A 13797-nucleotide genomic window follows, 5' to 3' on the forward strand; every position below is an offset into this window, starting at 1 on the left:
AGTTCTCTAGATACACTTTTCCTTTTAAAGGTGACTTGTTCTTGAAAGGCAGGTTTTTGTTTTTTATTCACTAAGCATATTACACTAGGGGTCTTTTTTCAGATCGCATATTTTTTTTAAAAAGTTACCATTTCAACGCCAATGTATTTTTTCTAATATGAGAATGTATCAAAATTTAATTTTCTAACTATGGATATTTTCCTAGTTTCTAGCATTTTATAATCTTCTTTCCAGAAAACAAATACAATATACTTATCAAAAAGATGTCCATGTGAGTTCTCATCTGACCTGCCTTGTTAGTATCACAGATTACATTTCACCTGCCTTTAATGTATGGATAACAATTAATTAGCAATTTAATTAGTTGGTATATAATAGTTTGTTCATAAACACATATCCCACAGAAAATGCTACCCTGAAAAGTAATTACGTTACACAGACCTGGTATTTCACTGTTCTTCTGAACATAAGGCAGCAGCCTAAAGAGCAAAATTCTACTTGTTGACAAATTTGGATGATGTGTCAAACTTCTGGTACTATGTCTTAGTTTAAAAGAAATGGGATTTATCACTCCCTCCAAAGAGTTAAAACTGAAAAGATTAACACACATTTCAAGTTTATGAGCCATTTATTTCATAATTATCTTGACATCCCTTTAAAGGTTTTATACTATTAAAAACAAGTGTTTATTTTCTAAACAATTCTAACATAGCCTTTATGTGTTTTAAGATTTGTTTTCAGATAAATCAATGTGGTTATCAGTCCTATTTAAAAGCTTTATGCTAATAATTTTAATCATCAATTTTTCTTCTCTCTATAGGAAGGAAAAGGTTCTTAGTGTTCATAATATAATATTTACAGATTTTCTTCTCATAGTTGAGTTACAAATTAAAATGCAATTGAATTCAATTATTGTGGACTTCCCTAGCAGTCCAGCGGTTAAGACTGCAACAGGCTGGGGTTCGATCCCTGGTTGGGGAACTAAGATCCCACATGCCGCCCGGTGTGGACAAATTAGTTAATTACTTACTTACTTGACTAGAAACAATTCAAAACTGCTTTTAGGTTAGTAAAATTATGTTAATGATAAAATATGTATATTAAATTGAGATGTTAACACACAAAGTATGAAAAATTTCTGATATTAGGTAAAAGCCACCAATCAACTTATAGTTTAGAAGCAATGAAGACAAACACTTTGAATAGCTTGAAGTAGCCAAACACCATAAATAACCAAGTGGACACCAGTAGGAGACAGGTTATTTTAAAAAAAAAAAAAAAAAAAAAAAAAAAGGAAAGACAAGACAGCAAACCAAGAAAGGTTATGTAGCAGTTAAAAAAAATAATAATGATGAAGTACCAAGATGTAAAGTTATGGGGAAAAAAACTACGGAAAATGTGATATGTGTGTATTTTATTTGTTCATTATAATGCTGTATGCTGAAAACACCCATATATTTTCGCAAAACGAAATATGCGTGGGTGTATATATACATCAAATTATTTTTAGATATATACACAATAAAGTGACATCTACCACTGAGTAGAGGGTCACTGGAGTAGGGCGGGGGTTAACAGAGCTGTATTTTTACCTTAGAGAAACCTACTTTGAGGAGAAAGAACTTATAGAGGAATAGTGTGAGATAACTTCAAAGGAAAAAAAATCAATACATTTAATAATTATTAAATATAAAGCATGATACTGTTAATAATTAGCTGAATCTTTAAATAATTCAGGACAAACTGGCTCATCTGCATTCATGCATTATCTTTGAAGAAAAAACTACATTTGAAGCAACTTTAACTATATAGAGAGATTAGTTCCGAATATTTTTGTAGCTGCTGCTTCCAAAGTTTTGAAGGACAGATTATATGCTAGCCTCTAACTGCATTTTATGGGGGAAAACTATCAACACCTTCTCCTCCACTTCACTAAGGTAGACACAGGGGTTCCAGTACTAATTAAGTCTCTTGTATCACACCCAATAAACAGGTTATAAATCTGTTTTTGTGTGCATCCAGTCTGGTCATAGTTTTCGCTTTTTAAAAATTCTCTATTCCCAATGATAGAAAGTATATAGGTTGGCCCACTGCTCATTTTCACGGCTTACTTTTGTTGTCTAAAACTCCCAAAAGCACTGGGTGTGCTGGTGGGATATGGGCTGCTTTGGTCACACATACACATATATGCTTCAGTTTTTTTTCACAAGTTTCCTTTAAAAATGAATGAAATGCATACTTAGCAATGTGAATGTGACAAATATTTTTATGACCAGAAGTAAACTTTTGGAATCAATGCTTTTAGATAACTAACCTTCAATAGTCACCTCAACTTCGGGGTCCTCACTTGTTTCTGAAGGGACATGTTGAGTAGAATCTTGAAAAAAATAAAATTCTAAAATGACATTCATTATAAAGCACTTTCTATTATGTTCCAACATTTTACTGATTTGATATTCCAAAAGCAGCCTACTATAAAATTTTACTGGCATTTTAATTCATCTCATATTTGTTAAGTTAAAATATCTGACCCTTTTCATTGTAAGTAGGGATAAAAGAAAATAAAAAGTAGAGAAACTCTGGAAAACTATTAGACAATACCAAATTACCTGCATTAATGGACTCAAAAAACTTTTATTTTTAGAGGAATAAAATTATAATGAAGTCACAATTATTTTCCTGCTGTAACTAGAAGACACTAGGATAAAAACAAAGGTTTTATTATTCTTTTTAAACTATTTCTCCTCTCCTTTCAGAAATCCTAGGAGTGGCTTATATTGTTAAATAAAACCACAATCGAATTTTTTGCAATGGGGACCTTCATATCAAAACAGTGACTATAACAAATGCACACAGGACTGTATCACCTAACTTTATATGCAACATACTTTACAAAATTAAATATTTGTGTTACTACACAAAACAAATGTACATCAGAATGTTAGTGCTGGAAGCTCAGCTAGAGAGTATCTTCATCAACTCTCTTTTCATTTTGCAAAGGTTGAGAGATTAATTGATTTGCCAAAGATTATGTTTACTTGTTAGTAAAGGAATAAAGAACAGAACCGAACTTCAATTCGACTCTATTAACACTGCAATATGACAATAAAAATTTCCTCAAAAATAAAGTAGTTCAAAGCCTAATATCTAATTCACATTGCCCAATGAACCCCAGTACAATTTGTCTTGTATACAGGTATCTCCTTGCTGTAAATACTGCCTATCCAAAACAGAGGATTTTGTTACAGAGGAAATATCTAATTACCTACACACAGTAAAAGAAAACAAAAAAAATTTCATCCACACCATCGTCTATTAAAAAAACTCAACAAGAAATTTAAAATATTATTTAAAATGAGCATTTCAATACTTCTGCAAGAAATGTATTCCAATTAGAATACTCTAATTCTACAACTGAATTCGGAAAGATCAGTCAACTTTCCAGGGACCTTCAGAACTCCCTCCACTCGAAGAAAGTAAACGATCAAATTACTGATTTTAAAAAAATAAAACAAAAAAGCAAATATAAGGAATAAAAAGGTACAGAATAGAGTTCCTTTTTATTCTTAAAAAAAATAAGGCTCAACACAACCAGTTTATGTGAGAAATAATAATTCTAAAACAATGTCCAGTTACCGTAACCAGTTATTTTCCTTGGGAGAAATCTACAAAAATTCTTTTGGAACTATCTAAACGGCTTAGCAACAGGAAGCCATTCTGCATGGTAACCATTTAACTCAAGATTCCAATAACTAAAAAAGCTGTACCATAGTTGAATATCCATTCAATCCTACAATCAAAGGAGGATGGCTGGCTAAGAGACAAAGCAGTCCACGGGGTGGCTGTGGATATAAAAATGAGCCGAGAGGAGATCTTTCTTTCATTAATCGTATGGAGAATACATTACCCTACTTTAAAAAATGGTACTAATAGTATGTTTTAAATGAAATATGAACAGAGCCAGTAATAATTTTAATTCTAACTATCAAAACCATTCTTTCAAAATATGGCAAAAAATGACCAAGAAAAAATGGGCAGCATTTTGCATCATGAAGAGTTGTACTTACCACTTAAGTTTTCCTCCCCATACGCTTTATTATTCAGTACAGTAAAAGAGGTATATTAAATATCATCTTAGGACTAAAAAACAACCTGTTGGCTAAGAAGGCATACCATAACAATCATCATTTCATTTCCAAAGAAGGTGTTTTAAGGATAATATTCTCTATAGTACAGAACAACATAATACAAATACAGCAAGGTAAAAATCCCTGTATCTAACCTTCTGCTGGTACTTCCATTTCCGTTCCTTCATTGCCCTCTGAAGAATGATGGCTTCCTAAAAAGAAAATATACCACATATAATAAACCAATAAAGACTGATATTGGAAGAAGAGATACTAGGTAACAATGCAAATAATAACATGAATACAAACTGATTCCTTAACTCCTTAGCAGTTAATACAAACAATGTTATCTAATTCAGAAAAACATGTAACACTTCTGTATGAAAGCTCAAAAAATTATTTTAAAACGTACATATATAGATTAAACTGAAGTAGGTTTGGGGATTTACTATTAGTTACTGGAACTACACAATATAATTACTGATAGATGTTAGAATTTGAGAAGTAGAATAGTATGTTTCAAAGTGCCATGCTCATCTGTCAGTGACACACACACAAAAACACACACCAGAGTAAATTTCTTCTTTGCTCATAGACTCTATCAAGGCTAGATAAACAAGTTCAGGTTGGGCTGTGAAATGTTTCCTGCTTTCCATTTTTACTATGGTGGAAGCTATGGAAACTCAATCCCCATTATTTAATCAAAGTTGCACTTAAAGGAAACTCATAAGTTAAAACTTAAGATACTACCTTTAGTCTCAAAAGCATTTTAATTCAGGTAATATAATCTGCCTGCTTCTAAAAACTGGAACATAAAGCAATGTATCAGGTTAGGCAGTCAAAAGGTAAACAGGCTCATCCTACCAGAGAAGCTTTACTCATAAATAGGAAAGAAGTAATCTAAAACCCAAGAGAGCCAATCAGGACAAGTGCCCGAACTGCCCCAGAATATTTATCCTCTGTCCTTAAATGTCTGAGCTACTAACATAGAAAAGACTGAAAATCACTGCATTCGTGTATAAATAAAAATATATTACCTATAAGGAAGAACAAAGCACAAAGTGGGAGGGGAAGAAAATCAGGTCTATTTTGTCATCCATTGGTAACTAATTAAAGAAACTATACTAAAGGTACAACTCCCAGACACAGGTTTCAAATACACTTTATCTTGATTTTTAAAGAGCATTGACTACAAACACTGTCATTCAGTGCCTAGCACCTTTGAGTTTAAAGTGCCATGCAAAGACAAAATGTTTTTGGTTTTCAATGTCTAACTTTATGGTGCTATAATTATCTTGGGATTCTTTTCCACTTATTTCATGTTCTGAAAACTCACCTGAGCTCAAAACACTAGATAAATCTATAAATCTGTAGCCATGAATTATTTCTTTATTTAACTTCTTAAATACACTTTCTCAACACACAGCCCCCACCCCCCAATTAAACGTTAACATTTGAATTTATGGAGCATTGGGTTCTTTGACTATAATGCCAAAGAAAACAAAAATGTGAGGTCAAAACAATGAGAGATAACGGAGAAGAGGCCAGTACTTAAAAAGGCAAGATTGGGTAAGAATAAGAAAAATTAAGGTGATTGTCCCACCCGGTCAGAATATTACAAGAGTACATGTAAACAATGATTCTACGTGTACTTTTTGTTCTTTAAAAATCTGAAATAAGCAATTACATTTATATTAAAAGTATAGCTAAATAAAATAAATCTTATGAGCTAAAAGCCAGAATAGACAGAAGTAAAGTAAAAGCCAGCACAAACAGCCTATGATCATCAAGTTAGGGAACACTACACAGAAATTCCCGAAGAGGTATTCAATCAATAAACTTAGGGATTTACAAATGATATCTTACAACCTTTCTAAAAACTAAGTATCAACATGACCTTATTGATATTTACATTACTAACTATGCAATATAAGCCTTATTTCTGACTATTCTGATATAAGGTATAAATGTGTACTTTACCTTAAATATGAAAGTGTGTCATGTACCCATTTCGAGATTCATTACTAGATTCACAAAAGGGAAAATTGGTTTTGAAAAATTGTTGCTTGTGAAGTTCATTTATATGTTTAAAAAAAAAAAGGCCAATACATTTCTTTTTCCTTTTCCATTTAGAAAAGTAATAATACAGATATAAATACTAAAACACAGTCTGTCCAATATAAAGAAACATTAAATAAGAACAGCATGTGGGAAAATGGAAGTGAAAAAGTTATACCTTGCAAAGACTTCGAAAGGGGGAGTTTGTCATCAACATCATCAGTTTCAGAAGGGCCTGCTTTGGGATACAAAGATAATACTTCAAAAGTAATCCCAAAAATGTATTTTGGGTCACTTCAGCAAACAAATTTGGGTGAGAGATATGGAATAATACAGCCTTTTCATGAACAAAAAAGGCAAAAAAAAAAAAAAGAAAAAAAAAAAAAAAGAAAAAAAAAAAAAAAGAAAAAAAAAAAAAAAGAAAAGAAAAAAAAAGACTGACAAAATGAATGGTGTCAATTTATGGTCTTAGTGAATGGAAAAGGTGTATTCAGATAAACTCATATATAGACAGTCAAAAGAAATTTTGAAAATGACTAACTCGACATGAATTGAATGGGAACAATATGTCTAAAATGGTGGATATGGGTAATGTTCATGACAGCAAACTGCAACTTTTACTTCATACAGATTATAAGGGCAGGTATATCTTACAAGGTGCATTTGTTTCTTCCTTGCCAAATATTTGGCTTAATGTTTTGTCATACTGAACAAAAATGCAGAATCAAATTGTTAAACCTTCCTCAGAATCTCTAAAATAACACAATTAACCTATCAATAAGCTTGACTCTCCACTGAAATAGAAACATGACAATTAATTCAGAATCCTCCCTTCCTGAAGATCCATAAACACTTTTTAATAACTTAACGTGGTTTTTCCGAATTATGAACATACAACGTATTTTGTGTTAATTAAACCTTCACAGAATACTATAGATTTTGACAACACACCTGCATGTATTATGCTTTTAGTGAAAGTAATAGATTTAAAAGAGAACAATGACTACTTAACATAAACATGTCCTTGCATTAATATGAATACAAACCACTTCACTACCTCTGAATATTTTTTGGAAAATAAGACTTTTGAAAGGCTTTGCAAATGCATGACGGATTTCACTAAGAGGCACAAAACTACACTTTATAAATAAAGGACACAGCATAGAAGAAAACAATTTCATAGAAAACAAAAATTATTTGTATTTGGAATCTCAACTAAGAGCAAGATGATAAATGAAAGACACCTGAATTCAAATGCCAGATTCACTGCCTCCTAGTCATGTGATCCTGGGTAAAAATATACAGAAGAAATAAATTAAATGATAGCTAAATGTACTAACTGACTTCTAAATACTGCTTTAGCTGCTTTTCCACAAGTCTAGCTATGTATCATTATCGATATTGTTCTGTTCTAAATTATTTTAATTAGGTCCTCTTTAAGTCAATAAAAGTGTATTTCTTAGGATTCCCACTGTATAGAATTTCTATTTTAAATAACATGCTTATTATTGACTTCTAATTTAATTACATTCTATTCGGGGAATCCTTTAAGGCTACCTGTGAACAAATATGAAGTCAACTTTTGTAAAAGATCCATGTTTTGTAAATAAACATTTATTTGCTGGGTAAAGAGTTCTGGATATACAACAACTAGCTTATGTTTGTAAATTTCAGAGTTCAAATACTCTATTTACCATTTATAAGCATTCATCATTTGTTAAAATCTCCCACATGACTCCATTTACAAATTTATCAATTGTATCAAATTATATCAATTCTTTATTTAGACTTTTGAGGCTACATTGTTAGGTATATACAAATTAATGATTATCCTATTAACTTAATGACCTCTTAGTATATAAATTATATAGTCTTACTCTTCATAATTTGTTATCTTTTTCTTTTTTGGCCTCAAATTAATATTACTAAACTTGGGTTTCTTTTGGTTAATATTTGCCCAGCATACCTTCACATATCACTATACTACCAAATTATGTTGTTTACTTTTAAGCATACATGTTATAATAGCAAATGACTTGGACTCTGTCGTAAGATCAGCAGCACACTTCACCCGCACAACTCCGGGAGTGTCTAACAGTCACTGCAGACAAATCACTTTCCCAATGCTCACATCTGAGCACATCTTAGAGGAAAACTGACAGGTACACAGAGATGTGTCCAAGCCTATTTTGGAATACCGAAAGTTTTGGAAGAAAACATAAATGATTTTAAGTGCGAGAATGAACACATGAACTTCAGTATAATCACACAGGTAATTGTCGCAATGATAGTACTAAATCTGTACGTGACAAAAATAGGTCAATCTCAAAAACTTGTACTGAATGACGTACAAGAACATATACAAAACACATAGACAGTATGATACCATTTGAGTCAAGCTTAAAAACAGAAAATGTAATACATAAAATGTAGGTGCCTGGATACACATACAAAGATGTTTCCGTGGGAATGTATATGCATTTAAAATATAAAATCGTTATCAGGAAGGACAACCCTCAATTTCAAGAAAATGGTTAACTCAGGAGGAACAGAGAACAAAATGGGAATTGGAAGGGCCTAAAGAAGGGTGTCAATAACATAGTTAACATGTTATATCATGTAAGGTTCAGTAAACCTGGGCAGATGTATGTCATGTTTGTGGGTTTTAAACATTTTTAAAAAGCATTTTAGAAATACCGCCAGCCATCTGTATCCCTGCATTCAGCATCTGCAGATTCAACCGACCACGGATCAAAAATATTGGGAACAAAAAACCCCAGAAAGTTCCAAAATGCAAATTTGAATTTGCAGCATGCTGGCAACTATTTAGCATTTACATTGTATCAGATATTTAAGTTATCTAGAGATGATTTAAATAAAGTACAGGGGTGGGTGTTTGTGGGTTATATTCAAATACTACACCGTTTTATATAAAGGACTTGATCATCTGTGGGTTTTGATACTGGGGGGTGGCCCTGGAACCAATCCCCCTGTGGATACCAAAGGATGACTGTACAATACAGCAATGCAAATAATGGACCTACAAGTACACCCAACAAAATGTCTCACAAATTACATGTTTACAGAAGAAGCCTGATACATGCTGACGGATTCTATTTATATGAACTACAAAAACAGACAAAACTAACCTAGGTTATTACAAATCAGGACAACGGTCTGCACTGGAAAGAGGCTGCCAGGAAAGGAGCCCAAGGGAAAAGGAGCTTCTAGCATAGTGATCCCTAACAAGAGATCTTCAGAATGCATGAAGCAAAGTGAAAGAAGTGGAAGGAGAAATAGACAGAGGCAGTTGGAGATTTCAATACTTTTGTAGTGGACAGAAGTAAAGAGAAATGCCAGTGCAGATATAGCAGGCCTGAATGACCATCAAGCAACCTTAACAAAGCTGAAATAACTGAAATTATACAAAGAATGTTCTCCAACCATAATGGAAATAAACTAAAAATCAGTAACAAAGCTACCTGACAAGTCCACAGGTATGTGGAGATTAAGACTACACTTCTACAGGGAATTCCCAGGCGTCCAGTGGTTAGGGCTCTGCACTTTCACTGCTGAGGGCCTGGGTTCGATCCCTGGACAGGGAACTAGGATCCCACAAGCCATGCGGTGCTGCCAAAAAAAAGAAGAAAAGAAAAGAAAAGACTACACTTCTGTGTAAACCAGAGGACAAAGGGGAAATTAGAAAATGTTTTGAAATGAATGAAAATAACCAGAGTTTATAGGGTGCAGTTAACTAATGCTTAAGAGGGAAGTTTACGGCATTAAGTACTTATATTGGAAAATATTTCAATGATTTAAACTCCCATCTTAAGAAACATAAAATAAAACCAAATTAAAATTAAAGCGACCAAAAAGAAAGAAAGAAAGAAACATAAGAGCAAAAAATCACTGAACTTTTGTAAAAGCTAGATCTTTGAGGAAAAAAGAAAAAATTGAGAAAGTTCTAGAGCAAGAGCAATGGTTCTCCACTGGAAGTGATACTGTCCCCAAGGGACATATGGCAACGTCTGGAGACGTTGTGGATTGTTACAACTAGGGAGATGCTACTGGTATACATCTAGCAGGGAGAGGCCAGGGAGGATACTAAACATCCTACAATGCAGACCATAAGACAGATACTGACAACAATGAATTGTTTGATCAAGATGTCAATATTGCCAAGTTTTACGACAAAGCCCTGAGCTAGAATGACCAATAAGAAACAAACAAAAAAAAGACACAAATCACTATAATTAAATTACTACAGACCCTGCAAACGTTAAAATTTAAAAAAAGAAAGAAAACTTAAGACAAAGTAGACAAATTCCTTAAAAGACACAAACTGCCGACTCTTAATCAAGAAGAAATCCGTAACCCGAGCAGACCTACAATGATTAAAAGAAATTTTAAAATTAAAAAAATGGAGCAAAATTTTAAACTTTCCATTAGAGAAACCTCAAGGTCCAGGTGGATTCACTGGCAAATTTTACCAAAAATATATAGAAATGGAATAATATCAATTCTACAAAAAATTCTTCAAATATATCATTTCCCAATTCACTTAGGCCAGTATTACCAAAACCAAATAAGGACATTTACAAGAAAAGAAACTTCTAACTAATATCTCTTAAGAACATTTGAAAATGTTCTTAAGAGACATTAGTCAGAACCAACATTTGAAAATTAATGTTGATGACCATTTTAACAGACTAAACGAGAAAAATGATGTAATCATCTCCAGAGATACAGAAAAGACCTTTCACAAAATTCAACAACCAATCACCATAAAAGCTCTTTACAAACTCTGAACTGAAGAAAATTTCTTCAATCTGATGAAGGGCAACTACAAAAAACCTACAGCTTTCACAGAGAAAAGATTTCCTTCTAAAACTGCAAACGAGGTAAGGATGCCTACTCTCACTACTATTCAACATAACACTGGAATGTTGAAGAGCTGGTGCAATTAACACAAGAAAATGAAAGGGAAGAAATAATACTGTCTACTTACAAAATCCCAAAGATTTTTTTCCCAAATAGTTGCTATACTAATAAATGAATTTTAACTAGGTCACAAGATACAAGGTCCATATGTAAAAGTCAACTGTAGTTCTACATATTAGCAATAAATAGTTGGAAGCTGAAACTGTAAAAGAACAGTACACCATTTACAATAACACTGAAAAACATTAAATACTTAGATATAAATCTTACAAAATATGTACAAGACCTGTATGCTGAAAACAAAGCACTGATGAAAGGAACCAAGAAAGAGCTAAATAGATAAGATACATATATCATGCTCATGAATCAGAAGATTCAATATTAAGATATTCAACCTAAATTAGTCTATAGATTCAGCACGATCTCCATCAAAATCCCCATGGTGGTGGTGTGGGGGGAAGGGGGAAGGACTTCCCTGGTGGTCCAGTGGTTAAGACTTCGCCTTCCAATGCAGGGGGTGCGGGCTTGATCCCTGGTTGGGGAGGTAAGAAGATCCCACATGCTTCCGGCCAAAAAAACAAAACATAAAACTGAAGCAATATTATAACAAATTCAATAAAGACTTTAAAAATGGTCCACATCAAAAAAGAATAAAAATAAAAATCTTGGGCTTCCCTGGTGGCGCAGTGGTTAAGAATCCACCTGCCTTGCATTGGCAAGGGACACGGGTTTGAGCCCAGGTCCGGGAAGATCCCACAAGCCGTGGAGCAACTAAGCCCATGTGCCACAACTACTGAAGCCTGCGTGCCTAGAGCCCATGCTCCACAACAAGAGAAGCCACCGCAGTGAGAAGCCCGCGCACTGCAACAAAGAGTAGCCCTGCTTGCCGCAACTAGAGAAGCCCGCGCGCAGCAACGAAGACCCAACTCAGCCAAAAATAAAATAATTAAAAAAAAAAAAAACTCTTAAAAAAAAAGAAGCCGGGCTTCCCTGGTGGCGCAGTGGTTGAGAGTCTGCCTGCCGATGCAGGGTACATGGGTTCGTGCCCCGGTCCGAGAATATCCCACATACCAGGGAATGGCTAGGCCCATGAGCCATGGCCACTGAGCCTGCGCGTCCGGAGCCTGTGTTCCGCAACGGGAGAGGCCACAACAGTGAGAGGCCCACGTACCGAAAAAAAAAAAAAGTCCCCACAGGGCTTTTTGAACAAATCAATAAGCTGATTTTAAAAATTTATATGAAAAGGAAAAGGAGCTAAAATAGGCAAAATAATGTTGAAAAAGAAGGATAATTTTGGTGGACTCTCACAATCTGATTTTAAGACTTATTATATAAACTATAGTCCTCAAGACAATGTAATTTTGGAAAAAGATAGAAACAGATCAATGTAACAGAATATTCTCGAGAAAACTGACAGAGATGTAAAGGTAATACAATAGAAAAAGAACAGTCGTTGGGCTTCCCTGGTGGCGCAGTGGTTAAGAATCTGCCTGCCAATGCAGGGGCCGCGGGTTTGAGCCCTGGTCCAAGAAGATCCCACATGCTGCAGAGCAACTAAGCCTGTGCACCACAACTACTGAGCCTGTGAGCCACAACTACTGAGCCTATGCTCTAGAACCTGCAAGCCACAACTACTGAAACCTGTGCAGCACAACTACTGAAGCCCAAGTGCCTAGAGCCCGTGCTCTGCAACAAAGAGAAGCCACCCCAACGAGAAGCCCGCAGACCGCAACGAAGAGTAGCCCTCACTCGCCACAACTAGAGAAAGCCTGCCAACGCAGCCAAAAATAAATTAAAACAAAAAAAAGAATGTCATTTCAACAAAAGGTACTGGAAAAACTGGATATCTGTATGCCTTAAGTTTGAACCTGGTGTTCTGCACACTATACAAAAATTAGGTCTAAACCAATCACAGACCTAAATGTAAAACTATGAAAACTTTTATATGACACAGAAGAAAATCTCTGTGACACTGGGTCAGACCAAGATTTCTTAGCTATGATACTTAAGCACAACTCATATAAGGGGAAAAAAAAAAAAAAGCACTAAGTTGGACACCATCAAATTAACCTATTTGCAAATCACATCACAAAGGACTTTTATTCAGAATATACAAAGAATTGCCAAAGCTTAATTATTAAGAGAAGTACCCAAACTGCATGGACTGTATCTCTCAGCCTAGATGAAAAACTAATAGTCTGGCTCCCACCTTCTTCAGCTGCACTTAAAATATTATCATTTCAGTAATCTTTTCCTCTATAAACATCTGATTTCCACTCATTACTTAAATCACTCACACTCCCTATTTCAAAGGGGGAAAAAAAAAGCTTCTATAATCCTGCCTAGTAACAGCAAAGTTAAAAAGGCAATATCAAAGATAAAGGCAGACATTTTATTTTAAAAATTAAATAAAATATGCTAAAAAGATTTTATTAAACAGCATTTATTAAATATATGTTAGTAAGGTGCCAACAACTGCTATAAAGGCTAAATATTTCCCAAATTTTTAACTTTTTAATTAAAAATCCTCAGAATTAACCCAACCTTTTAGCCATGTGATTAATTACTAACATCACAAGCAATAAAATATTCAAATCTGACAGATAAAAATTATGAAATTCAAATATCTGTATACAGATATTCACATGATTACAAACAGAACAAATTTATT

The 13797-nt window shown here is 33.9% G+C and overlaps 1 protein-coding gene across 6 annotated transcripts in view; it reads right to left on the reverse strand.

Annotated features, from left to right (window-relative positions):
- GTF2I (general transcription factor IIi) overlaps positions 1-13797 on the reverse strand; it is a 102000-nt gene that overhangs the window by 40717 nt on the left and 47486 nt on the right. For 2 of the 6 annotated variants that reach the window (XM_024747177.1, XM_024747181.1), the window contains exons 10-12: positions 6364-6423; positions 4283-4339; positions 2315-2377 (exon numbers count right to left, since the gene is read on the reverse strand). In XM_024747177.1, coding sequence (XP_024602945.1) covers positions 2315-2377; positions 4283-4339; positions 6364-6423 — 180 coding nt within the window. The remainder of the gene's footprint in view (positions 1-2314; positions 2378-4282; positions 4340-6363; positions 6424-13797) is intronic. The other 4 variants (XM_024747179.1, XM_024747182.1, XM_024747178.1 and 1 more) reach the window with 3 other exon arrangements.

This window comes from Neophocaena asiaeorientalis, unplaced genomic scaffold, assembly GCF_003031525.2.
Source record: "Neophocaena asiaeorientalis asiaeorientalis breed wild unplaced genomic scaffold, Neophocaena_asiaeorientalis_V1.1 scaffold607, whole genome shotgun sequence".
In the NCBI taxonomy this organism is placed as follows: Eukaryota; Metazoa; Chordata; class Mammalia; order Artiodactyla; family Phocoenidae; genus Neophocaena; species Neophocaena asiaeorientalis.